Here is a 27,966-nt window from a genome sequence, read left to right as displayed (position 1 = left end):
GCCAGCAAAACAAGCAAACAAGCACAACTTTGGGGGGGGAAGTGGGGACATATTTTCATCTCTTTTTGACTGCATTAGTAAATAAGCTGCTGAGCAACATAAGTCCCATTAATTTTCCATAGGAACAGATGTTTTCCTAACACTACCTCAGTTTCAACACTTGCTCATAGAGAACATGTCACACAAAACATGCTACTAGAAGAATGAAAGGGGAAAAAAAGAATAAAGTATAAAACAAAAACCAGTTCCAAGTTACAAGATATTTCTGTGTTTGTATAAACGAAGTAAGATGTGGGCCTAACCCCCACACTACACAGCTTCTCTCCCAAGATACCTAAATGCAATCATACTCCCGTACTACTTGTCAGGTGATCTGAACAAATCACATTCTCACAAACAGCCCAGCATGGCTGCTTTGGGAGCATGCACCTGGCTGCAGTATAGAGAGCCCAGCTCTAAAGGTTTTTGGACACCCTACTGCTAAAAACAAATCACACAGCTAAACCCTACAGCCCAGGGGTGAAAGGTACAGGTAGACTGCCCTCCAAGCATTTACTAACTGTATTGCTGCACATTGACTTAAAAACCTTGATCTCAAGTATGGCATGTGGCTACCTATACCCTTCTTCCCCATCTCTCCCAGTCATACAAAGCACAAAGAGTCTCACCCCAGGCCACCTTTAACCCTCAGTTCCAACCTCACAGCAGCAAAAGCCTGCCTGCACCACTGGCCCTCACCGAGACACGGGTTTGCACATGGGATCCAAGCTGGCTGCACTCTTTTGTGAAAGGGACCAGGGAAAGTAGGTGAGATTCAGGAAAAGAAGCAGCAGCAAAGGAGAAAAGCAGCAGGAAAGTTTAAAAAAAAAAAAAAAAAGGAGGAAAATAGATATATAGCTCCATAAAGTTGAAAGCATCAAGATTACACTCAGGGTTGTTTTTTATCACTTTGTCTCAAACTATTAAGTAATTCAAATTTTTAATTCTGAATTAATTTGCCAAAAATGAAAGCAAATATTGTTTTAAAAGAACTACCTGTCTCAATACAAAATGCAACAACTTTTTTGTGGCATCCACTAAAACTATGTCAGACCAAGTGTCCAACAAGTCAACAGCTTGCTTATAAATCATGGTTCAGTGTTTATAATCTAACAGCAGTAAAATATTACACTTACACAAGACAAGTGATTTTTTATTTTAAAACTGCAATTAATACTCTAACTCTTCACTGGAAGTGTTCTGAAAGTGTGGTTGCCTTTTTTCAGATGAGCAGAGGGTCTGACAGAAGGCTCCTCCAAAATCATGTACATCTTTTAGATAATGGAAAAGAACTATGGATTTCAAGACCTGATTATACACACATGAAGAGGCAAGGCTGAGAAAAGCAGACTGGTTTAGAACCTCCCACGAGTCACTGAATTTGGAGATCCCGTTACTTTAAGCCCAGCCTAAATGCCTATCTTTAGATTTAAGTTCTGTTAATTGGAAGATGTAAAGGCAACAATATTACTAAGAGACACATTGCTCAAGTGCAGAACCCACCTCCATTAGTTGCTTTTCTTGCATAGACAAGCCTCTGTAGTAATATGCACAGGTAGTGACAATTCTCTGAAATTTAAATACACTGTTTTTTTTTTAATCTCTGTAACTGATTTCCTATATTTTAGGAGATATGCACACTGCTTTTAAGTCTATTACTCTCAGTAAAGTGCTAAATAAAACACTGATTTATATAACTTATCATAAAAAGAAGCCTCACTCTAAAGAACTAGTGTTATAAGAAAAGATGCAGAGCTTTAAGTCTTCTCACACTTAATGACAGCTAAACATTTTCTTCTTGTTAAGATTACTATCAATGTACAAGGAGAAGAATTTTCCTGCATATAATGGCATTGGTCAACCAAGGGTCGCTGAGATAACATACAAGAACTTAAAATTATACTGGTTTTTAATCATGACTTCAATACAGCAACAGGATATGATCTAGTACTGCAACAAGTAGCAAAAGTTACCATAATTTTAATATTAGCTTCATTCTAGCCCTTCCTTAAAGCTGTACATTTGCCCATGCTTAACTTCCCTGACATCGATATTTCCCCATTTATTGCCACTGTGTTAAAGGCAAAAAGAAAACCAGCAAAGTAGGCAATCATGGTTATGTTGTAGAGAACCGATAGGATTCCACTGAAAGTAAGTCCCAAAATAACTTTAAAAAAACCCCACACAAAAATAGCTCTCACACAAACAACCAAGTTTCGTTTTTACGATACTGCTTTTAAACCATTAATGAGTCATCACTTAAATCACTAGCTACATTTATAAAGAATTATTCACACAGTAAACTAGACTTCATAAAATGAAACTGTATATATTTCCGTATTTTCAATACATCCTATATTTCTCCTTTAAGCTAATTAGACACACAGGAATTCACTGATTTAAGGGTGTTTTTTAATTTTATTTTTTTCAGATTCGCATTTTGAAGTACACTTACCACAGAGGTTTTGTTTCACCGCATAGCAAGAACTCAATGTCTCCTACTTACTTAGCCTACACAAAATTTTCCTCTTTACCAGAAGAGTTTTCCACCAAAATAAATGAGACCAAGAAAGATCGTGGTGTAGCAGAGCAACATAAAATGCAATTAGTGGTAAAGTTTTTGTAGGTTGTGTCATGTCATATACTTTCTGTGCCTTCATGGGGCAGTGAAGACTTCATTAGAACAAATTCCAAGCTAAGACTGACTCCTGCAATCACTGCCCACTTCGATTAGTCTTAATCTTAGTGGAAGCACAGCAATTTTCACTGATTGCTTGTTTGAGGGACATACGATTTGCACAATGTTTATTTTGGGCCATCACTGAGGGAGGGGTGTAGCCAAATGGGCAGCCTCCCAATCCAGATCACACAAAATACAGCATTTGCACTCTAGGAACATCTCAGCCTCAGCCAAACCCTGTGAGCCTGCCAGCGTCGGGAAGGGTTGCACTCATCGAGACCCACCCAGAGAACTCCTGCAAGATGGAAACCACATTTCTACACCCTGGCAAGCCCCACCAACTGCAGCACAGCCCAGAGAAAGCACGAGAGGGTGACATCGGTGACCTTTGTCATGAAGTATCAAAGATTACAAAGTGAAGACCACAGATCTCCCTCAAGTACTGTACACCATGAAGTTGACTCCTCATGACCAAGAGGGAATGCTGCACAATACACTTCAGGAATATTTTAAAAAAATTGTATTCCTCCCCTAAACCAAGCTAGAAAGTCAAAATGACAAATACCTTTACTTATGGAGGTCTTGCATCCACACACAAACCGAGATTTCACTAAAATCATTGAAGATGCAGGACACACATGAAAGAGCAAGTGCCCTGCTCATTCAAATGTCTCTGATGATCCCAAAACAGACTTTAATGCGGATCACACTACTTTCAGTGCAAGCTGTACGCATCATAGTACCTGCACCCTACAGAGTGCTGGCTCTGTGGGTTGTATATTTTGGTGATAGAGCATATTCTCACATTACTCAGTGATCATTTTGATGAAGTAATCACTATGAATAAGAAGTAATTTAACATTCAAGTGCACTCCAAAGTTACTGTATATATCCTATGTCACAAGAAAACAGAAAGGAGGAACCTATGCCTTCTTCCCAATTTCCTCTCCAATTTTCTGTCTTCTTGCTCCCAGGAGTAAATATCATCTCACTGATAAACTGTGAAGGGCTAGGCTGCTAGATTTAACAGATACACAACAGAGGAGACAACAGCTACAATAGCATGGGACAGCAGGAAAGAGCAAAGACCATGTTAATCACCGCCTTTTAGCTGCAGCTGGAGTCAAGTAGCAGGATTTCCTTAGACAGCATTGCTACATGCGGATCGCTCTCCAAAGGAAATGAAAAGCACCGCTTCTGCAAGATATAATCTCAGATAAGCCAAAGCCCCAAAAGCATGCAAGAGGCAGTGATGACATGAATTGAACTGATAAAAAAATATAGGAGAAGATAAATCAATGCACATTAGCACAATAGTTACCTCAGTTCAGGTGACCATCATACCTTGGTAAGAAAAAACACAAGCATCAAGACACAGATCACTAGAAATTAGTTACAATCAGCTGATGGGTAGTTAAGCAACACGGGCAGTGGGGTGAAAAAAGCGGTTTTATGAACTCAGCAAGGTAAGAGACTTTAGAAAGCACAAACAAGGAAAGTGTTGCTCTGACTTTTTTTGAACGTAACAGCAAGCTTCAGAACCACAACTAATACCTCTAAAATTTCATTCCAAAAGTGCTGTATCAGAACTATATAATCCACAATCAATTCTATATGAAACATTTGTAGTGCTATTAAACTTTATTTTATATCTGTTTTCCCCAAATTCAACTAATATTCTTCTAAAACCATAAGGCAGTGCAACTCGATAACAGTGGATAAGGAATTGGGAGATCTAAGCTTATGCATGGTCACATTCCTCCTGTATATTCCATTTGGTAGATTTTTGCATTCTTAGCAGCCACAAACAGTTGATGGAAGCTGAGTATTCTGTAGGCTATAGCTTTATACACACGACATCCACAACATAAAGTCTTAATTTAGGATCTTGTGTGCATCTGATACACATACTGACATTTATCAAAGGTGTAAAGAGTCCTATTGTGGGTTAGCACAGAATATAAGAGTTTTATATTATATGTATTATATTGGGCCAGTACAGTAAAAAACTTCCTTGCAGTTCTGGTTATTCAGATATATTTTTTTTTAATTCAGAAAATTAATTCAATTTTTCCTTAAAATTGAATAGAAGCAGATATTTTAGACAGAATTCATAGACAGCACCCATTAAGTTGCAAGTGAAGAAGTAGTGTATTAATTCTAAGGTAATGTTTGCAACATCACCCATTGGTATTTCTTATGCCTACAATTATATTGTTTCTATAACTTTAAGTCACTTTCTCACTAGAACAAGAAAAATCAAAGGGATCGAAAACCTACTTATTTTTGTGAAACAAATACTCACAATTATACAGTTCCAACTAGTTATTCCTCATAGTTCCCAAAAAGAATAGGTTCAAGATTTCCCATCCCTTTTCTGCATGCATCTTCAAGCACTGCTGGAATGCTAACTGTCTCTGTATCCTCCAATGTTTGACTAGCAAATGATTTGGAAAGAACATCATCTTTGGCATCAGGATAACACAAAAACTGAAAAAATCCACACACACATTTTCAAAGCTCTTTAGCTCAAGCTCATAGAAGACCTTCCCCATAACGATGTAAGCAGACACTGGTCACTGGCAAAGAGGATGAGGATATGATGCCCTCTGCCCCTACCTGTCCTGGTCTTTGATGGAAGCAAAAGCCCCAGGAAAGCTGTGTGTCCTACAAATCCCAGGAGGCCCTCTCGAGCCCAGGGAATACAGCATAAGGATGTCACCATGTAGCTGCTGTGGATAGAGTATGGAGGAAGGCGGAGAAAAAAACCAGCAGCTTCCTCCAACAGTTAGTGGAAATGAAAGCAAGACAGGAATTACAGAGCACTCTTATTTGCCAGAAAGGATGGGACCTTGGCTTATAGGCTAGGAGTTTCCTTTTGTGGCACCAAGTCTCCAGGTATAAAGCCTCACCCAATAGTTTGCAAGCCTTGAAGGAATTGTCTAAACTGCCTGCTGAAAATACACTCCAGTGGGCAACAAAGGACTACATGCAGCACCTACACTTCCTTTGCTACTAAAATGAAAAGTTAGAAAACAGGTAAGATAATGGAAGCTCATTATTTACCTCACATTTTGCTCAGCTCAGAGAAAGAAACCAAACTCATGAATAGCAGATACTTCGCAAGGGAAGAAGACAGGGACTTCAAGTGAGGGAATAATTAATGGACAACCACAGTTGATTTGCTGGTGGGTTTTTTTTTCCAAGTAATGCTATGAAAAAGCTTATTAGTAGGTTTAAAGACAAGCAGAGAAAAGGTTGTTTTTGCGGGTGTTTTTTAGGTGATTTTTGTTTGTTTGTTTGGGGGTTTTTTGGGTTGGATTATTTTTGTTGGCAGGGGAATGTCTGGTTTTGGTTTTTAGCTTTTCTTTGCAGAAAAAAATTGGGATTCATCTCATGACAAAATTTTCTTTTGCCGATTTACAGAAATACCCCTGAACTGTTCAGCTGGCATCAGACTAACAGTCTGGGAAGTTCTATTTAAAAGCATTTTTTAAAGTTTAAGTAACAGTGCATGAGATGTTAGAACTCAACTAGACTTTAATTTTCAACCTTTTTATAATCTACATTTTTCTTTTGCCAAGTTTAAGATGTCAAAAAGAAAAGCAGAACTAATATCCAGTATCTATAATTAACTTCTTAGGTACAAATTGAATGTGATGGTATCAATGTTCTGAAATCTAGTATTCAAATGATCCCTCGTTTGATTATAAACTTACCAAGCCTGAATGAGAGAAAACTCATGAGAAAGTAAGTTGGTACCTTTATGTGCTCCAATTAGATCACAAAAGATGAATACTCTTCAGAAGTGCTTTGACACTTTCAAAATCTTAAAACTCTTCACTTCTACAACTAGAGTATTTGCCACGACCCAAAAAAGTGACAAGGAGACAAGCCAACATTCTGCAAAAGTCAATAAGATTTTTTAAGGCATTCTCCCCTCACACACATAGAGCACTCTGGCAGAAAAAGTCAATGGTGCCTCCTCTCATGCTTTAGGCACCAGTTTTATTGTTTATCTTTGAAAGTTCCCCATTGAGACTGAAGGCACCTTCCTCTTATTTGCCAAATAGAAGTTTCTTCTGTCCCAAAACCAACCACACGAATTTGGTTAGAGGTAGAAAGGCAGGAGAGGTCATATTTTCTACAACATACAGAGGAGAAAAGTAGTCAAAGTGCTACTGGAACAGCTGTTGATCACTTCTGGTTGCATTTACTTCCACTAAAACCAGAAATCCTAAGGGGAAAAGTGTCAAATGTCACCGCAGCATGAAGATGTATCACTTCTCTAGTTACAGTGCAGTCTACAACCTGGTTGCTCCTCAAACACGATTTTCTTTTCTTTTTTTGAGTCAGTATAGAAAACAGCATATTACTTCACTTCCACTCCACCATTTCACACAACCTATACCACCTACTTCTCTTAAAGGGACAAATACTGCTGCAAGTCAGAAGCTCTGTGGTCTTTTCAGTTAAATACTTGATCCAGTGGTGTTCATGTTTATTAAAAATATTTTTTAAAGGCCTTAAAAATACATAGAGATATACGCATGCTGCAGAGCAGCAGTGCAAGGGATGGGCTTCAGGAGCAGCAGGAGAGATTTCCAACAGAAGGGTACCACCTGCACTTCTGTGCTTTACCATCAGAAACCTGCTGCCCCTCTAGCCCAGGACAAACACCTCCTGCCTTGCAGAATCCTGGGGTTAGCTCCAAGTAGCTTTACATCAGCAGCCTGGCATTGCCAGTAGCAGATTTTCAGGTTTGCCACTACCCCAGAACAGGAAAGGTCATATAGCCAGACAGATTTGATGTGTTTCCTCCCTGATCTCAAGGTCAGAAGGCCTCTGCATTTCTGAAGCTCCCACCAACTAATAAAACAGCTGGTCTCACTGCATCAAAAATACAAGCAAGAGACAGCATTATACCTTCTCTGTTAAGCAGAAGATAGACATTTAACAAGTAACATATAGTAGGGCAATGCTTTTAATCCCACAAGCTCAGAAGATAATACCATGCAGAGTAATGCACAGTAGTCAATGCAATCCAAGGATACTGGAGGTTGCAGCTCTAACATCTCTTACATGTTGCAGTCTCAATGACCCATGGCTTGCCTCACCTCTGGGAGGCTGCATTACTGCCTTGTCTGAATGGTGGAGAAATAATAGCTCCTTCATAATGGAAACATGAACAAGAGAACACAAAGGTTCTCTAAACTAAACGGGTTGGTTATGGGAACAAAACACTTTCATGTTGAAGCAGGCTAATGTATTTCATTACTCAAGTGAGGATGCCACTTGAGAGCTCTCCTATTTCATGAAGACATAAGTTACTTCTGTAACATATGGCCACATAACACAAATCACCAACATGTGCATTTCTACAGGGTCCAAAAGCATCACTGGACACTGGCTTAGACTAAAAGCTGTCACGTAGTAAAGTGGAAGTCTTGTCTCTAACATTTAGCAACTGTCTCTAACATTTAGCAACAACACCTGATTTTTTTCCCCCCTCCTTCCAACTCCTGAGCTGGCAAAAGTTCATGTTTTCTTCTGATACCTTTTGTAGTCTTTCCACCCTCCTCCTAGATCCCACAATGAATTTCACAGCCAGCGAGCTCAGATAGCTGAAGGCTGATTCTAGTGGGTGTACACAGCACAGCTAAGAGAAGTTCATATCTGCTATACCGCCATCCACATCTGCTAAAGGTTTTTCTAGTCCCTCACAACTCACTTGAGATCATACAGTTGGAAGAGTCATAATCACTAATCTATCATGAATCTCTGCACACTCCCACTACAGTCCCAGACATGAAGTTACTTGAGGTTTTCAGTATTTCCCACCACCACTTCCACTGCACTGTTTCTTCTTTTAAAAACTGTGATATCACCAGGAGGAGATGCCTCCTCAGTATGAAACCCAAACCTACTGATGGATGACACATACTAAATACTGAACCTTAACAGGAGGTTGAAACGAAGGGGCAACAAGAAAAGTTTCCTATAAGGGTGCAGTCACTCAAGTACCTAAAGTCATCCCAGCTTGTGATAGCAACCTAAACCAGCAACCATTTGGGCTGCAACAACCAATACCCACAAATCAAATTAGGGGTAAGGAGCTGCCCACCACCACCTGTAGCAAGAATGCTACAGGTCCACAGAAGTCCCATACTCAAAAAGAAGGAACAAACAAGTGAAAAAATTGCTGTAGTTGGGATGTAACACACATCACTTCACTGTAAGCTCACATGGATGGCTCCTGTAAATTTCTACACTGTGGATATCTACATGCAGATAGAGAAGAAGAGATACCAGAAAACAACGTGCCAAGAAAATGAAACGTGTACTGAGAAGGTATGATGCAAGAGTTTTCCAGACCAAAAGCCTGCTGGATCTACACAAGGACACCAGATTCATAACTCAGACCACATTCAGAAGGGCGACAGTTGCTATAGGCAATCATGAAGGCTACAGATCTAATCACACAGCCAGTGCAACAAAGGGCTGAGGAGCACCTTCCTAGAAGCCACTGGTACATCATTATAACCCTCTGTGCTTCAGAGTACATAGTAGAGGCTGGCCTCCTTGTTGCTGCTCATGTTGGGTAACTGAGTTTAGTATGAGAATTAGGTGAGCAAACAAGTGAAACTGTTGCATAAATAGTTATCTACTAGTCACATAACAGCCTGATTCTATTACTAAGAGCAACAATAAAAAAACCAACTCAACACCTAATAAAAGGTGTACCAAGAAATGTTGATTTGGACTAATTTCTTACACATGCATTCAATCCCCTATCAAGCTTTATAATAAAGTGGCTGTTTGCAAAGATAGTTTTAATCTATCTTCCCTTCCCCCTGCGAGTTAACGGTGGGCTACAGTTTTTAGAGTGATTTCCTGTTTGCAATATATTCTAAAAATCCTGCTCATTTGCTTCACTAAAAGGCCTATGTTTGGAAGTGGTTTTTATGGCTTTTAGTCGTATCACTCCTTTTGACCACAGCCACACTCAGCATCTGAAAATGAGGGAGTTATTTCAAGTTACATTCCCTTCTTTTGCTACTCACATATACTTGGCTACCAGTTTGGGACATGAGATCAGAGGGAGCTTCAGGCTTTAGAATAACACAAAAACTTCAAAAGGCAAATACATTAACAGAACTTCACTCTTCCCCCTGCTCAGCAAATTTGGCTCAGTTGATGTTCATGAACATCCTAAAGATCTGCTACCCATTTTTCATGTCCTCATTGCTGCTTTTTCAAGGTCTCAGCCCAGCAGCCAGCACTTGAACCCCTGCAGCATCCAGGGTCTTGCACTGAGCATTAGCAGACTGGATAAAATGGCAGCATGCAGGTGCAGGTTGTGTTGGTATCTCTTGCCTTCCCATAAGCCTGTGACATTTCTCCCTTGCTTGGTACAACAGCTTCGCTGCTTGCCTTTTGGTCATGTGTCTCCTCTGCAGCTGGGCTCATTTTGTTCCTTTCCCGTACTCCTCCAAGAAATAACTCAAGATTTTTCTATATCACTAAATGAAAGCAAGTGAGAGCTGCAAAAAGAGATGCAGATGGGCCCTCAAGTCCTGAATGGTCAAGTTCAAGACTACAACCAAAACAGTCAGTGTGGGAGGGAACACACAGGTAATGCAGCAATGTGCCGGTACACGTAGAAATGAAGTAGAAGACTTGTATCAGGAGCAGCACCACAGCAGACTTGCTCATTGGAGAGGTAGCCCAAGAGCCAGTTTCTGCCTGGCCAGCAAACAAGACAAAAGTCCCACACACCTAAAGCACAGCTGTGAGAAGAGATGTGCTGACTACCATTGCTTTATAGAATCAGCTGAACAGGAACTAGCCAGCCCCTTGGAAATAATCACATTTTGTTTCCCTCCCTCCACACAAGAGCCACTTGCATAAAGTTAGGTCAACATGTGGTACGCATATGATTCAAATGTAACATTTCCTGGCAACCAGCAGCATGCCCAGAGGAGGATCTGCACTACTGATAATGTCGATTTTTCCCATGGCCATCATAAAAAAGAAAAGTCTACTGATCTCTTGAGACATAAGGAGCTAACCCCATTCCAGTGATTAGCTTTCCACTAGTTTTATGGCAGCTCTTCTTTGTTTAAAGGAGCAAAACCCAAGGCATACACAAATACCTCTGACAGCAACTACCTTCATAAAGTGAAATAACCTAAAATGAATGATATAACTATGTGCAGATTTGGGTCCTCAACGCCAAATCAATTAAAACTTCCATGAATGGACAAAGATAATCAAAGAATGGGAAACAGCTTCCAAAAACAACTCAGCAGGCTATAGTTCTTCAGAAAGAAAAAGAAATGGCTGAGGAATAAAGATCATTAAAATAATAAGGGAAATAGAAAGGGAGAAAAGGTAACAGAGCTATTACTATTCTACTGCTATTCATTCTTCCAATATAGGAGCTGGGAGGTAGGTGGAAGTTCAAACCATGTGAAATGAGATGGTTTTTCCTGCAACATGCCCTAAAACCATGTCACTTCACTGCAGTATATTGTGGATGCCAGGAGTTTGCATTGGTTCAAGAACATGCCCACAGAAATCCTAGATTGATTTCTCAAATACAAACTCACCATATTTCACAAATACAAACTACTATCAGTAGGTGTCAGGGCTGCAAAATGCCAGAAGCCAGTAGAGTGCTCTGGCATACAGTGAATTATCACTGTGTCCTTGCCCTTATTCCTGTACCCCTCCCAAGGCACAGCAAAGGTGGCTTACATGACTATATTAACATCTCTTCTGACCCAGTGTTGCTGTTTTTATGTTCTTCATGCATAAACTAAGTGGATTAAGAATCATTGAGGTCACTTGAAGTTAACATTTTTCTATTCCTTTGGCTACCATGAACAAGAGCTCATAACATTTCTCCTATTATTGCCCAAGGAACAACTTTGTGCATTTCCTTCAATTCTTTTCAAGTTACACAACAGGTAAGTCTGAAGCAGCAGTCCCTGCTAGTGATGTCTTCTTTCAAGGCAGGTAACTGAAATTAGTTCAGAACTTCTCCAAGAGCAGACAGAAGTAACTAGTTTCTTAATCACATTTATAACACGCTAATTTTGCAATGCTTGAAGGGCATGTTTGTTTATAAAAGCACATAGCTTGACCAGCAGCTTCATGCATGCCAACACAAAAGGTACAGACATCTAATTTCATCAGGAATTTTTGGGCTGCACTTCCAACATCTAAAACCAGCACTTCAGTGGAAGACCAGTACTAACTACTGGTTCCTTATTTCACACAGAAAAACTAAAACGAGCAAGATTTAGATGTCAGGTAGCATGAATAACTAGGAAAGAGTAAGTTTACATATGAAAGGCAAAGGAAAGCTATGTCAATAGCTTTGACAGGGATAAGTACATTTTTCTTATCAAAAAAAGTATACTATTTCATAGGTCAAAAGCATATTTTGTGATTTTTGTTACAGTTTGCTAATCTGAGATTGCAGGTTTTTAGAAGCTACAGTTTTCACCAAGTAGCCCCTTGGCAGTTTGTTTTTTATGCTATTGGAGTACCACTGGGAAACAAGATCATGTGATTACGTGTGAAATGAAGAAAGTAGTAGTGTGTTGGTGCTACTTATTTTGCTTCAGGGCTGTCTCAATTAAGGGTGGTTTGAACAATGGGTTAATTTATCATTGTGTTTAAGGAAATTTAGCCAGCAATGGCTAAACAGTCTAAGTTCTATCTGCAGAGATGCAATACAATTCCCAGGCATGTTTCCTCTCCTGTGCATTGCAGAGATTCCATATCTAGCTTAATGTTCAGTAATGATGCTATACTGAATAACAGTCAGGCTCAGAGGACAGTACCCTACCTGCCCACACTTTACCTGGAGGTCAGTAACAAGTATTTTGTCCCAGAGCCTGCCCCACTTAATATCTATGTCAACGACCTGAAAGAGCTGTTGCACTACTCTCAAGTTTGGGGATGTGACCAAACTGAGCAGAACAGTTAACATGCCTCACAGGGAGACCTAGGCACAGTTAGCAGCAGCCTGATGAAATTTAACAAGGATAAATGCAAAGTCCTGCACTGGGGAAGAAATAACCCCCTGGACATGAGTGCAGGCTAAGGACTGCCTGGTTGGAGAGCAGTTCTGCTGAAAAGACCACACAGAGTGGTGTTGGACAGCAAGCAGAATATGAGCCATGTCTGTGTCTTGGCAGCAAATAAGGTCAACAACAACCTGGGCTATATTAACAGAAGCACAGGCAATGGATGGAGGAAAGTTAATGGATGTTGAGTTAAAGGGGATAACCAATCACATGTAGATACCTCATCCAGTTTTGGGGCCTTCAGTACAAGACACCCATTGAGAACCTGGAATGAAGGGCCACCAAGATGGTTGGAGGCTGGAATGCCTCTCTACTGAAGAAAGGCTGAGGGAAATGGGCTTGGTGAGCCCAAGAATGGACAGCTGTGGGGGGAGCATAGCAGCAGCCTGCCCTAGAGGTCATTGAGAAGACAGACCCAGGCTCTTCCCAGAGGTGTAGGGTGGGAGAACAGGAGACAATAGGCTTAAGTTGATAGAACAGATGTTCTCACCAGGTATAAGGAAAACAATTCTCACCAACAGGATAATTAGTCCTTAGACCTGGTTGCCCAGAGAGGTTGCATGACCTGCATTCCTAAAGGTCTCCAAGACTGGTCAAAACTTTAAGCAATGTGGCTTGAATTCGACAGAGTGCTGCTCTGAACAGAAAGTTGGACTAGAGATCCTGAGATCCCTTCCAATCTGAATGGTCTTGTAATTCTAAGAAAAAACACATCACAATGTTGGATAAAGAGGTTGCATCATGAATAAAGTGACTCCTTAAGTAAAAATCATAGCTAAGGGATGTAACACTTTGTCAACTGAACCCTTGAACAAAGGTTTTCACTGACACCTTTCTAGAACCACAGATAAAAAGTAAGATTTGGTGGTTGGATTCCAAAAAAGTGTTTTGAACTAAGCAAACTTTGTGTATCTGTTAAGATTTCTCAAGTTTTGTAGTCACTGTTAGTGACAGGGTAAACAAGAACTATATCATTCTAAGCTTGTGAGCAACACATTGTTTTAACAGTGCCAACCAACCCCATGCTGACAATGCCAAAATTCTTGCACACTAACAGCTGTTATAAGTATTAGAATATTTCTGAAAAGTTAAGGGATTACATGTTGTGCTTTTCTTTATCCAGAAGATCAAAAACCAGTAATGAAAACAGACATTTTCCTCATGTCAGGCACGGGACAACGGAACCAATTTGGATGGGGAGAGAAGTTTTTAATCAAACAGTTGCACTGAAACATTCCTTTTTTTTTTTTTTTTTTAGACCCTTCACTTGGCTGAAGGGTCTCCCACTGAATTTTGAAAGAGAAATAGGATATAGGGCCCTAAATGTAGTCTCCAAAGATGAAGATTATGTACGTAGACAAAGACTATGTATGTCTTAGTTGGAATGGCCGCTTTTAACACTCACCAGTTCTCTGTGCTTTGACAATTAGAGCCCATCACAGACAGAAGCAGCTCATACTCCAACACAGATATGTAGACAACTCACTGAATCACAAAGCTGTGGCTCAGATGAGACAATAGATTGAAAGTCTCAAGTCTAAGTGGAAGCGTCTCTCCACTCCTTGTGTGCCCTCTCCACAGCAAGGTTAAACAATATCTCACAAATCATGCCCCAAACTACTCAGTTTGCTTCAGATCATGGTCAAAAAGCTGTGGCATTTCACAGCACCTTCTTTGAAAGTTGCTCAGCCAACCCTCCTGCCTCTGCCATACAACTTGAAGTGGCTGTGTGAACAACCACCCAACAGATTTCCTGCAGCACAGCCCAAAATCATCTACTTCCTCTTCTTTCAACTTACCACCTTGACCACCTGGAGGAAGAAGGGCAACTTTCACACCTCCAAAGTCTGTCAGTCAAGCCAGCTCTGACCTGGTGAGTCTTCAGATTTCTTTGAAACAGAGTATTAGCATTATGTCTAGCTCCTGTGGTTGGAAGACCACCTTCTGTATCTTCTAGGTGCTTAGCACAACAGAGCCCTGAACTCACCTCTAACTTCTCTATTTGTTGTTTAAGCTACTACAAGTTTCCTAGAGAAAAAATTGTGTTAACTAATGCAATGTTACTTTTCTAAGCCTACAACTATAATAAAAGAACAGCAAAATATCTTCAGTAGGAATTTCTAGGATATTAACTCTTACATGGGCAGATGTTTGATAAAAGTATCACTGTTAACTGCTTTTAGTATGATCCTGATTTAAATAAACACTGAAGCCCAATTCTTGAAGAAAATTAACTTTGCTCATTAGATTTTTCCCTTTTTTACAAAACCGTATGACAATTATCAGCAGATCTGTAACCAACACATTCATATGAATAAATCATTCCAAGTGAGAAATACACATGTTGCATGTTTATCCAAGGACCTTCACTACCACACCCTGTCTTTAAAACACCTGCAAGAGGTATTTACTACTTCACATATACCTGTAAATATCATCCCCTATAATTAATCCAGGCAATTAAACCCCAACACAAGCCAGTATGTTGTCTGAAGTACAAAAGTGAGTGGTCTGCCACAGACATGGTCTCTTTCCTATATCAGATTGCCTCACCTGCAGCTAAGCCCAGCAAGATGATGGAAAATATGTGCAGCTCAGGCAAAATAGTTAATTTGGAGTGTGGGTCCAAGGTCAGATAATAGGAAGGAAAGATTATCATCCCCCCCTTTTTTTTTTTTTGGCAGAAGAGGAGCACAGGCAGTCCTCTGTGTATAGATCCAAGATCAAGAGGAAGCAGTGCCTTTCTGAGGCTCTGCATTGCCCCAGAGGCTGCTCTATCCTGTAGTTAGGAATGAAAATAAGCAGGAGATCAACACTCAAACTTTGTTTGATGTGCATAATTCTTGATAAATCTCTCAAGTTTCTCATTACAACAGAATTAATGGGGGAAGGAAGGGGAATCTCCCTTCAAAAGGCTTTTCATACTGTCCCCTACAACAGACTAATCAGGCAAACACTGACAACAGTACAACAGCAGGCGAGAAGCTGACTTTGTGATTACTGTAAGGTAGCAGTCATTACCAGCCTACTGTCAAACTAAAGGGCTCTATTTCATGGGGTTTGCAAGGACCATCCCGTGTAGTGTAGTACCAACTTTGTGTTTATTAAATTTGAAGATGGCACAAGGCTGAAATGAAGTGACATTATGCCAGAGGACAAGAGCTCAAAGTGATCTTAAACTACAGAAACTACTCTGGCAAAGCCTCATGGGACATCCCCAGGTGACAGACTTAAGGACAATCAATAGCCTAGAAATAAGAGTCCTGAGAAGAGACTGAAAGAACTTAAACTTTCCTCTTAACCCTCCCTAAGCAACACAGGTCTTCAAATATATAAAAGACTGATGCAGAGAACAGAAAAACTTGTTCTCCATTCACCTGCTGAATAGGACAAGTAGTAACTGGCAAAAAGTACAATTTAGTGCCTAATGTAGCACACTGTTTTCTGTTTCCTCCTCAAAGATCCCTACCAGATTCCCATACCTAGCAGGCAGTAACAGATTTGTGCATGCTTAGTGTTCTGCTAGCATTTTTATAGCTATACATTATTTTTATAGCACTACGTTAAGTTGGGATTCTTGGAGGATGCTTGAGGCGAAAGACTGTATTTCAGTATATTTTAAATGTTTTTACTGTTGATTCACCTTACTTCTAGAATTCTTTTCATTGTAACTCTGGCTCATTTCTGCATTTCCTCTTTACATCTTGGCTTTATGAGAAATATCTATTCTGTATAATCCTAACTTAATTGCGATAGTTTTATGGTGGTTTTTTCCTTCCTTAAAACCTACAAGTTCTCCACCTATCCTCTTCATATCCTTGGTATTCTAAAATAAGCTGCAACTTAAGCAGGTACCATTCATCAAGATTAGTTTTTATGCTGCATCTCTAGTTTAAAGAACAAACAACCCATCCCACACGGCTTAGCTGTCTTATTCAAAGCAGTGACACAAGCTACTACAGATCCTCAGGACAGTTATGTGCGCTGTAAGATTTACAAACATTTGCTCACAGAGTCAGTCTCCATTCTTTCAAAGAAACTGAAAGTTTTCTTACAAAATATGCAGATGGGTGAAGATGGCTCAAAGCTTTCTTGCATTGACAAATCTCAGTGCAGAAACTGAAGTCACTTTGCAACTGTGGTCCAGAAATCCTTTTTCATTACAACTTCTGCCTGGGGAATCTGAAACATCGGAAGTCTCAGCATAACTACGAGACTTCATTTTTCACTTCCATCAAAAAGTGAGGGAAAGCAAACCCTGTTTAGCAACATCCTTTTGCCATTGGAAGAGCTAAACCAGACCTTCCTTCCCACACGTTTCTGTCCCCGAAAGCAACCTGCAAGTCTCACAGCAAAGCTAGGAATACACATTCACAGCATTTTTCTTGCTTTCTTTCCTCACACAACAGGTTCACACTTCACAGGCTGGGCTTTTAGTCTACCTTTTTTGTTACCAAGTTCATCAACACTATCTGTTTATCTGCTTCATCCAAACCAAGAAGGAAATAAGCCCACAGAAGATAAGTAGGAACTCTTCAACAGCTACCTTCCTGCTGAGCCAGCAAGTGCCATTTTTGGCACCATCTGTGTCCTGGAAGTCTGTTCTCTAGTGTTTTATTCACTAAACATGGAAAAAATATTTGGAAAGAAAATTTCTTGAAGCATCTTCTAAACCGTAGATGCTAGTTTTAAAATGTTTTGAAAGAAAGTAAAGGGGGTGGTATTGCACACCACAGTTCCTTCACAGAGAACTCAACTCAAATCCCCATCGTGTTAAATCAGAAACAAACTCTAGGTACTTCAGTTTTAAATCACCACATCTAGATCTCCTTCCAGAAGGCATATAATTTTGTCTTGCAAATACACCTCCAGTGCTGAATACACACAAGCTAAGTGAGAGAGTACTTGCCATTACAAATTAGGAGTCAAATCAGTATCTTACAGACTGCAGTTCAGGAAAGAGTAATACAGATCTATTTACTTTCCTGCAGCGATCATAGAGCCAGGGTAGTCATTTCCAATGAGAAAGAGTTGAGACTGGTATATGTGGAGAACAGAAAAAGGTGGTGTGCCAAATTCTTCACTAGTCATGATTCTTAGGATCAGTCTGGACTTTGTATTTGACAAGTAAGGAGAGAAACGTGGGGGGGGGAGGTATAACCACATACTATCACTAAAAATGATGCACTAACTGTTTGAAGTTTTGCCTCACAAAAGACTTTGTAACAAGATAAAATGATTTATTTAAAAAATAAAATCTGATCATGCATGTGTTCTCCAAATTACTAAACTGATACAATAACCTCTATAGGCAAATTATATGTAAGCAAAACAAGAGGGAGAAGATGCACAGCAGAAGTGATGATGCTTTTATGGAACATGGTCACTGATCCAGAGTCCTCAAACACAGACTGTCCAGTGAGGGAAGGGGGAAGATGCAAATGACCTCCTGGATAAGTAGAGAACATGATCCTGGATAATCACCTACCAGTCCAGACTCCAAATGCAGTCTGAGGCAAGTTCTAAATTTTCTTAGTTCAGACAGAGTTGCCGCCTTCCCTCCACCTCCTAGCTGGGCAAGGAGTATAAGAGTACCCAACCCACACATACAGGAACCTGCAGAACCTTGCCAAAAATCTTGTGAAGTTCAAATTAATCACCAGACAAGTTTTGTACAAACTTAACCTCGAATGACTTGGAATAAATTAGAATTTTATCTTTTACAGCTGCATTTTTCAAGTGAGCTCTTCAGAATAGCAACCTTGTGGTTTTGTTTCAAAGTAGTAACTCAGCAGATTAGAGCAGGTCATTATCTGCCTCTTTTTCCACCACTTAAACCTGAATATAATCTAAAAAGGTTATCTTACCTTTTTTACTTATACCATGATGGTCTAATAAGTACACAGTGAGGTCTTATATTACACAGGGAAACAACTACAAGTCCAATTACTATGGTTGGTTGTAAGAGTCAGTATTTTGTTCAGTAACTTCAACCTATGTGAAGGAGAACACTAATTGGAATATTTTTCTCAAAAAAAGGCAACCAGAAAAGCAAATAGCTAATCTGAATTTATGTATCTGGTTCATGAAAAGTCTTGCTAATAGACGCTTGCTACTTTGTGGCCATTTACATCACTGTTTCCCAATCTATATGGAATAACTATGGGTCAAGCGTCCTATCACATGAGTTTTCAGAATACCCAGTTACTTCCAAGAGGAAGTCAAAGACTCCTTATCCCTAAAGTTTGATGTTTTCTCTCTTCTGTGCTACTAAAGGCATTAGATTTTACTAAATAGGCATGCATGTCTCTTAGAAAGATAAGAGGGTACACCAGTGGAATAGTTTCAAGGTTTTCACCAGAAACTGATTTACTCCAACATTTCATGAATCTCAAAAGACAGCTTCCACCTGCATGGAGAACAAAGGACCTGTATTAATAATGGGGCACCTTCATCAGCTGATGGATCTCAAAACATTCTCAATTCAAATTAAGCTTCAATATTCCCTGAAAGCTTTTCTGGTTTTGAAAACCAGGAGGCAGAACTACTATCTGTGGTGCTCAGAAGTGGGAGCTACTACAGAATTGTTACACTTCACACGACAAGCACTTCAGCTACATTCCTGCGGGACCAGCATATCCCACCCCTACCACACTTCCAGACCTGCTTTCTCCAAACCTGACAAGCTGCACTTGAGAACATTATGGATGCCTTCCTTATTATAAGAGCGCTTTGTGGGTGGGTTTTTTTATAAGCCAAGGACCATCTCTGTGCAGAGATGCTCACTGGGTCCCAGTACCACATGGCTCAAGGCATGCAGGTACCACTGTGTGACACACTGACAACAAGAACAGCTGTGAAGCACTGAACTAGAGGCATGCACACTGACTGCTAGGGACACTCCTGTGGGCTTCCCACGTAAAAAGCTTGTTTCTATAAACAACAAAACCAAAGCAAGACAATTACTTCAACTTTTGCAAAGAATGACACTGTAACCTTACTAAGAGTGGCTATACTAAGGGAAGAAACTTCACAAGAACAATAATCTTCTTTTCACATATCTCTATGTCACAGTACAAGGAAAGGTGTTGCAGGGTACTAAGTGTGTTTTGTATTTCAATATTGAACATACACAAGGGCCAATGGATTAGCTAACATAGGGACCTCTTTCATCAGTTGTTTTTTGGTTTGGTTTTAAGGATTTCACACCCATTAGAAGTCAGCTCTGATTCAAGGAATTAACAAAAGCGATGAGGCAAGAAAATTGGCACAGAGGGACTATAAGACACAATTTAAGTAAAATCACTCCAGCTGACACACAGGCACACTAACACATCAGCCTCTCAGAAAATATTCTGTAAGAACATTGCTTCAATATAAATACCTCTCTGTATGTATCAACTTCTACTCTCCCTACCAAAACTTGTTTTAAGGAAGAATCAAAAGCTTTCTTACAGAGCTCAAAGGAAGTTTTTTCAAGGATTTTTAGCATCAACAAAAGATACCAGAGCCCAAGGTAAACTGACATAAGACAATTCCCTGATGAATTTAATCACCAGTTGTTGTATTTTATCATCAGCACTGTTTTGCGAGTATACAAAGCTTACCTGCTTAAGTGCAGAGGTGCCAGACCACCAGCACTTACAAAGAAAAACTTTAGGAAGTTAGTGGACAAACTGTACTTGGCAAGCAGCCCTGATGTTGCAAGAGAATCCAAAAGTATTGTAGAAGTTTTCAGGTCTCTAAATTTTGTACTCAAAGGATCAAGTCTGTACAAGTAACTTGAGGACATCTAGGCAAGATTGAGATTATGTTAATAGGGACAATTTTAACTCTTCCTTGGGAGCGTTAGGAAGATATAGTGTTTTAAAAAGGTAGGTAAAGACAACATCTGTCTGAGACCAGATGTCACCACAGAAACTGCAGCAATAGAGAAGAGGGAAATAATTTTTAAAAATCAGGAAATAGATAGGAAACAGAGTAGATATCTGTAATACACAAGCAAAATTAGCTACAAATGTGTAATGAGGCATAAGCAGGTAGAAGCATTTTTAAGTACTCTGCTTAACAGTGCTTACATCCCTGTTTAATCACATCTCTGAATTGTATGCTTCTGCTCTGATACTGTTCCTACACAAAATCCTCAGAGGAATTTGGTACCAAAAAATAAGTTAATCTTCAAATTAGTCACCCTCAACTGTTTCTATAACTACTCTTCCCAGAAGTTTGACCAAAAAAAAAAAAAAAAAAACACTTATGGATTTGAAATAAGGGTATCGACTGGATACTGTTCAGCTGAGGGGTACACAAGGTCTGGGAAGTGCAGAGGAAAAGCTTATATAGACAGCAGACACCAAAAAGGCAGGCTGAAGCAATGAGAGGCAATGTGTGCTGGTACCTTACAGAAACCCTGTAGTTTGACAGCCTAGGTTAAACAGACCAATGCCTCCATTTTTCTTAAAGCTAAGAAGCAATCAAGTAGTGCAAACAAAGAAGTTGCTAAAGATGGAAAGTTAAATGAAGGCAGACCAAACCTCCTGGAGAACTGCTACCAGAGCTATATCCTCAAACCCTCTGCCCTCTAATCTCCCTCAGGCAAAAGAATGACTTATCACTAATAAAACATGAGAACAACATTTTAACCACACATACAAGGCAGAAAAAAGAAAACAAACCTGTTCTTACGGTAGTCCATCTACTGTAAAAATTAGAATGCTATTTGTGAAGTGCAGGAAGTATACACTATACTGAGGATAACCAATAACCATAATAACATGAATAAACAATTTGCCAAAATGCCACCACTATAGAGAAGCTAGGAAAATACAAAAACCCACCACTCAAAAAAAAAAAAAAATAAAAAATCAGCATTACGTTTCTGCTTCTGTAAAGGTTTGGTCAAGTATTTAAATATGAACTTGTTTTAAGTTTATTGAACTCATACACCAGACACCAGGTCCAAAACGGACAAGCTTTCAGTCAAAGAGAGTGACTGCATCAGGAAGTCAGCATTCACCAAAGAATCCATTTCAACATTTTTTATGGTTAGCTGGGAGAGCAGAAATGAAGGCAGTTATCTGAATTGCTTAGAAGGCTCTATTGTTCCCTCTTCCAAAGGATTTTTCCCCAGAACAGAATGGGTGGTGTGTGCAAAGCAAGTAAAAGGTGGGGGAAGGGGAAAAGTCCTGTGGATAAAGAGAGAAACACAAACAGTTTTTAAGCAAAGATATAATTTTTTTAAAGTAACTTCCTACCTCCCACTGCAAGTGAGGCGGGATATTCCTGATCTGAAGCTTCCGACTCCTGTAGATAAATTAAAGAAAATAGCATTTAAAAAAAAAAAAACAAAACAAAAAAACGGAAAGAAAACATCATTGCAAGATAGACTATACATAGCAGTGTCATACATTTAAGCATCTGTCATACTAAGAGGGGCAAAACCAAATACACAACTCAAAAAAACCCAACAGATCGCCGAGGGGGGAATGTCAGGTCAAAACCATTTCAAGTCTAAAGAGCTGTTACAGAAATACTTGTTACACATTTGACAGCTGTTACATTCCATGAAGTCTCCACTTTTCTTGTAGACTATTTCTATTTCTGCTTTAAGGACTTCAGTATCTAATTCTCTGTTATAAATGGGTGTGATAATCCCATATATTTGTACTGGGTTCTCCTTCACACACTTTAAGAATTTTTTGTTGTTATTTTGTTTTGTGAATCCACCAGGAAAATACTTCAGGATTTTACGTTCCTTCAAGATAGGGAATACAAATTTGAATTAATACATTTGCTTTGATATTAGATTAATGAAAAGTTTAATGATGGACTATTTTCCAACATTGACATGACTAACGTTCTTCCTCCCTGACTGGGAGGAGAGGGTAAGAGTCTAGTAAATTCCTTGTATTTTCACCCCAAATTTACATCGGTTTTCATTTATCTAGTAAACAAAACATTCACTTTGAAGTGCTACTGCAAAGCCTGGCAGTGTGTTGGCTGCCTTCACAGCCAAGTCCTTTGTCTCGTCCCTTCCCCCAAAGTGAGAGAACAAATAAATGCCGGAGATGCCACAAACCCCCTGGGATTTACAAGAATGTGTAGAGTAACAGTTTCGGCTGGGCTCAGGTAGAGTGAGCTAGTAGGGTCAGCCTGCCCATCCTGGGAAGCTCTGGGGACAGGAGAGGGGACAACAAAGAGCAGTCTAGTTTAGAAGGTCTCAGTTACGTTTTGGTTCACCAAAGCAGCTAAAATAAGTGTCTTGGGTCCAAACAGTTTTACTTCACATTTTAATTGCTCAATACTGACCTCTCAGAGAAAAAAAAAATGCTTTACACTTTAAGGGCTTTTTATAACAGTTAAACTTGTACAGGTCAGTGAAGTCTTGCAGCAAAACAAGTTTTAGAGGTGTTCCCGTCTAGCAATAAAATCAAAAGCTTTCCTTTTCCCCTCAAAACCTTTTAAAATACACTCCTTTCCCTAATACCACCACCTACCCAGGCCTGCAGTGAGTGTATTACATCTTGAAATGCTTTTCTCAACAGGCTTTGTCCAAGGCACAGCCGGAGGTCATAGCACAAAGCCACCTTGCCCAAACAGCTCCTCATGTGGCAGTGTCAACCCCCAACACTACAGCAACCATGAGATCAAGCGACAAGCATGCTTTTTTGCCAGAAAAGATGAACAGGTCTTGGTTGTGCAGCATTTCTCAGCTGTTTTTACTCTCTCTCAAGCAAGTAGGAGCACATTTCATCATTTGATCATATAAATAGGCAAGGAAGGGAGAACAAAAAAACCAAACCACACACAACCCTATTTAAGGTTTCATTTTCAATAAAGCAAGGGAAGTCAGGAGCTGCTTCACTGAGAGCAGAAAATTCCTTGAAGTCTGCAAAGTTTTCCTTAAACTCAGCTAGCAATAATGCTACAAAACAGTTGCCCTGAAGTAGCGACATACTGCTCTGAAATATCAAAATAATCTCACACAGCAACCTGAAACTTGGAAGTTGGGTCCTAAAGTAGAACATAAAAGGGGATGTTCATTCAATATTAGAAATACTGGGAAATTTTAATACTGCAAAACCCCCAAACCACAAAACTGGTAGCTAATATGCTATTCAATGTGCTTCAAACTGTTGTGCCATTACTCTCTCCCACTTGTAGATTCAAATTGAAATTCATGAGTTTCACAGCAAGGAGTGCCACTCACAGAAGGATCCAAGCCCAATAGCCCTGCCCACCACGACAGGAACAAGAGGTCTCACCCCAGCTCCACATCAAGTTTGGCCACAAATGCTCACACTGAGCTGTGTATATCCACTGGTGAGAAAGGGAGGGTGGAAAAGTCCTTTCCAGAAGCACTTATGTAGGTTTTCCTTCTGAAATGAAATGTGAGGTGATAGCTGTGTGAAACCTGTGTGTCTTCTCTACTGTCCAACACCTGAAAGGTGGACCAAAAAAGCCATCTCTACTTTTACTCATCTACTGTTGAGGACTAACACAAGGTTTGGAGGTGTTTTTTTTCCTTCACATGTGACTTCAAGGATCTGAAAAGTGTGATGCAATTTAGAACTTCTGCCAGCCAACATTTGTAGCACAGAAATAACTTGGACATCCTAAAAAGGAGGAGGACTAAGGGAGACAAGCAAGGAAGAAATGCCACCTTAAAATTACCAGTTCCTCTACCACATTCATAAACAGCCAAAGGAAATGGCAAGCCAAGTACAAAACAGGTACAGTCCTGCTGTGCACCTCAATTTATGGCAATAGTGAGACACCTATTGTACAAAACTGAAAGGTCACTTCAAAAATACAAGAATAGCTATACCCACCATTTAATTTGGAACTGTTTATACCTTCATCAGTTTCTCGGCTGTAAGTAATTTTAACTTGTCACCCAGTGCACAACTTTGAAATCTGGTGTTTACTGATGCATGTAAAAACTTATTCTTTTACATTTTTTCTGTATTACAATTAGCAATAGGGAAAAAATATAATTGAATAGAGCTTTGCATAGCCAAGAGAGGAGCCACATAGAACCAGTGTTAGATAAAAGATCATATACAGCTTTGAGATTTCCCCGTTTCAGTTACTATTAGCCCCTGTTAAAAAGGCATCGAAATATATCCCTTAAAGTTACCTAGAAATACGCAAAGCTTGTAACCCCTTTCCCCCTCTGCCCTTCTCCACAGACAGAAAGAATAACTAGAAATTACCAAAGTGGTTTTTTGTTCCCAGGACCAGAACAAGCACTGAACAAGCAGCGAGCAGATGGAGACAGAATCTCCCATGTGCTGCGATAACCTGCAGCTCCTCCTCAGAGATCGCTCCCTCCCGTTCTTTTCCTGCACTTTGGCAGCCCCGTACATCTCCTCGCTGCAAGGCAGCACGAGTGATTTTGCAGGCACTCTCTTTATTGCTTGCATGTGAGCACACAGAAAATCAGCTCTCTACTCCAGGAAAAATCCCAAACCAAACGTGAGTGTATAGCAATGAGTAAGGGACAAAGCTGGGTCCTGACTGAATTTACCAGAGCAGCAACAGCTTCCACGAGGATGGGCTCTGATTTCAGAAAGCACACTTTTGCACAGGGTCAAAACTCCACACAATAGATGGGGAAAGGAAAGAGAAAAGTATGGAAGGATCTTCCTGGAAATACACTCCCATCTCAGACACTGTCAGCTCTTTTAGGATGCTTTCCATCTTCCTCATGACACGGTTTTCTTTGGCTAAGTATGGTATACGCAAAGATCCTACAGCTATCGCAACCCAGGCAGCAGACCCCTACAGAGGGCTTTGTATGTTCTGTTTTGAAGTAATCTCAAGTTTTGTTACTCTACAACTACTTGCAGTCACACTGAGTGCATAAAACAAGAAAGAGTCCTCTCTCATCCCCTCACAGTATTTTATTACCATAGTTGCATGTACAACATAGCTCACCTAGTCTTAATAAATCCTTAGTAAAACACTACCAGCATCTCTCAATGTGACTCACATAAGCCTCGTGTATGCAGTTTTTCCAGTTTAAGCAGATTTCTTAGTTCGTTTCTCCTATTCTAAATAGGCATTGCAAATAGATGTCAACTGAAAAAAAGCACAAATTATGTTTGTGCTCTGTATCATATGAAGGCTTTTGAAAGGTACCTATGTTCACAGCATGTGAACAGGTGTTCCCATTCGTTTCTCTTTTTCAAAGAGACCCAAAACACCTTTAATTAGGCAAGAAGAAAACAGACTTCTCTGGTTTCTGTGCAAGGTTAGTCCATAAGCAATTGTTTGGCAATAATTTACTTTTCTTAAGAGGAATTGCACACATTCTAATTTGAGAAATTGCACATATCGTAATTCTTCTTTTCAGGTACTATCCAGGTAACAGGATTCAGTTACTTTGAGCCACTGCTGAGGACCATATGCCAACATATTTATTTTGGGGATGTTGAGACATGGAGCCTTGTGTTTGGGGGACATGAATATCTCTACAACACTGAAAACAGGTAAAACAAAAAGCCGTTCTTGTGTCCCTTCGCAAGGAAAGCAGCATATTTGTGCCACGTGTGCACAGGGACAGAAAGAGCAAAGTACCATAAAGATGGATAATTTACTAAAAGCCATCTTAGTGATCTCTGAAGGGGTAATCTCTCTTACGTAAATACAGAGAACAAACATACGCACAGGGACACCCAGTGCTCCCAACCCACAAGAACCCTCCACACACATGAAACAATACTAGACATGTCTTAGGAAAAAGGTGGTGGGAGAAAGGAAAAAGAAAAGCCATAATTTTAGTATTTCCTTTCTTTTATATATACTTTCCTTCTTTCTCTGCCCTTCACTATATACATCACTTTTTTCCTTCAACATATCAAGTTCCTCTTGAGTGAAAAGGGTCTCAAAATTGTCTATTTTTGCATCCTTGTATTAAATAAAATCTCACTATACACTTTCACTAATAGAATCTCACTGTATGCTTTATATGACATTTAGCAAAGGCAAATCACATCAGATCCACACATGTCCTTAAGGGAAAATAATTTTAAATAACAGAGGATAGACAATTTTAAAGCAAAGAACAACAAAGTATCATGCTTTTGCTCACAGTCCAGAATTTTTTGTATCTCATAGGTGTGTCAAAATTTGACTATTTCAGAGTGAATCATAAACAAGTGACTGCACTTGTACACAGTTGTAACTACACTCATACGAGACCCTTCTCACCATCCTTCCTCCGCCAGAGACCTGCTGCCTCCTGCTCCTCAATTCGCATTTCTCAACAATAACAACACTTAATAGACCCTTACTTCAGCAGCCATAATACAAACTACACACAACCTTAATGCCTTAAACCCACAAAGCACAAACGAACTCCTTTTAAACAAGAGCCTATGGAAAAAGAGTTAAATATGTTTGAAAGGAGATCAAGTGAACATTGACAATGTTAGTTCATTCAACTGTTTGAACTCAATACCTATGGGACAGAAAGTAAATGGTCTCCCTTCTCCACTCTAAGGAACGTGCAAAGAGCAAGCGCTTATTCATTTCATCCATTCTCGGTAGGTACTGCTATGCTGGTTACCTGGAAGAAGTCTTGGCACCTCACACCAATGGCACAGATGCAGAGTATGCCAATAGCCACCAGCACCCAGAGCTGGTACTCCCCAGCACTGTCTCCCAGTTCGTGGTCCTCAGCTCTGACAGCTACATGTGATGCCGCTGCAAACCCACTCACTGAAACAACCATTTTTCTCCCTGAGCTACAAAGAGCTGCATGAAGACAAAAATAGTCAATTCTCAGGCTTACTTCACTGACAACCCAAACTGAACATAGACAGCTGGAGATGAAATACTAAAAAATACCACCACACAGCAAAAAAAACCCTTCTGTGAACTGTGGATAATGCCACAAGGTAAGAAATAAGTTCTGTATAAAAAGTCCTGACAGGAACAGCCATAGAGGCAAAGTTAGCAACTCCTATAGCCAAATGGAAAACTGTTGGCAACCAACTGATTTTATAAGGGAAAGGGAAGAGGTGTCTTATTGTTTACTCTGCAGCCAATAAAATAAAAACAGGCAAGAAAAAAACCCACACAAAAGCTACCCCCCCACAAAGAGTTCATTAGTTTCTCCCCCTCAGGTTGCTTCAAGTAGCT

General features: G+C 39.9%; 1 protein-coding gene across 1 annotated transcript in view; it reads right to left on the bottom strand.

The window, feature by feature from the left end:
• The window catches only part of IGF2BP3 (insulin like growth factor 2 mRNA binding protein 3), a 114,871-nt gene that overhangs the window by 67,293 nt on the left and 19,612 nt on the right, over positions 1-27,966 (bottom strand). Inside the window, exon 4 of the mRNA XM_051786068.1 lies at positions 22,074-22,122. Within this exon, the coding sequence (XP_051642028.1) occupies positions 22,074-22,122 (49 nt within the window). The remainder of the gene's footprint in view (positions 1-22,073; positions 22,123-27,966) is intronic.

The sequence above is a fragment of the Manacus candei genome, unplaced genomic scaffold (genome assembly GCF_025592945.1).
Source record: "Manacus candei isolate 608988 ecotype Guabito, Panama unplaced genomic scaffold, ASM2559294v1 h1tg000021l, whole genome shotgun sequence".
In the NCBI taxonomy this organism is placed as follows: domain Eukaryota; kingdom Metazoa; phylum Chordata; class Aves; order Passeriformes; family Pipridae; genus Manacus; species Manacus candei.
The sequence above is the reverse complement of the archived record's forward strand: the minus strand, read 5'-3'. Positions and strand labels throughout refer to the sequence as shown.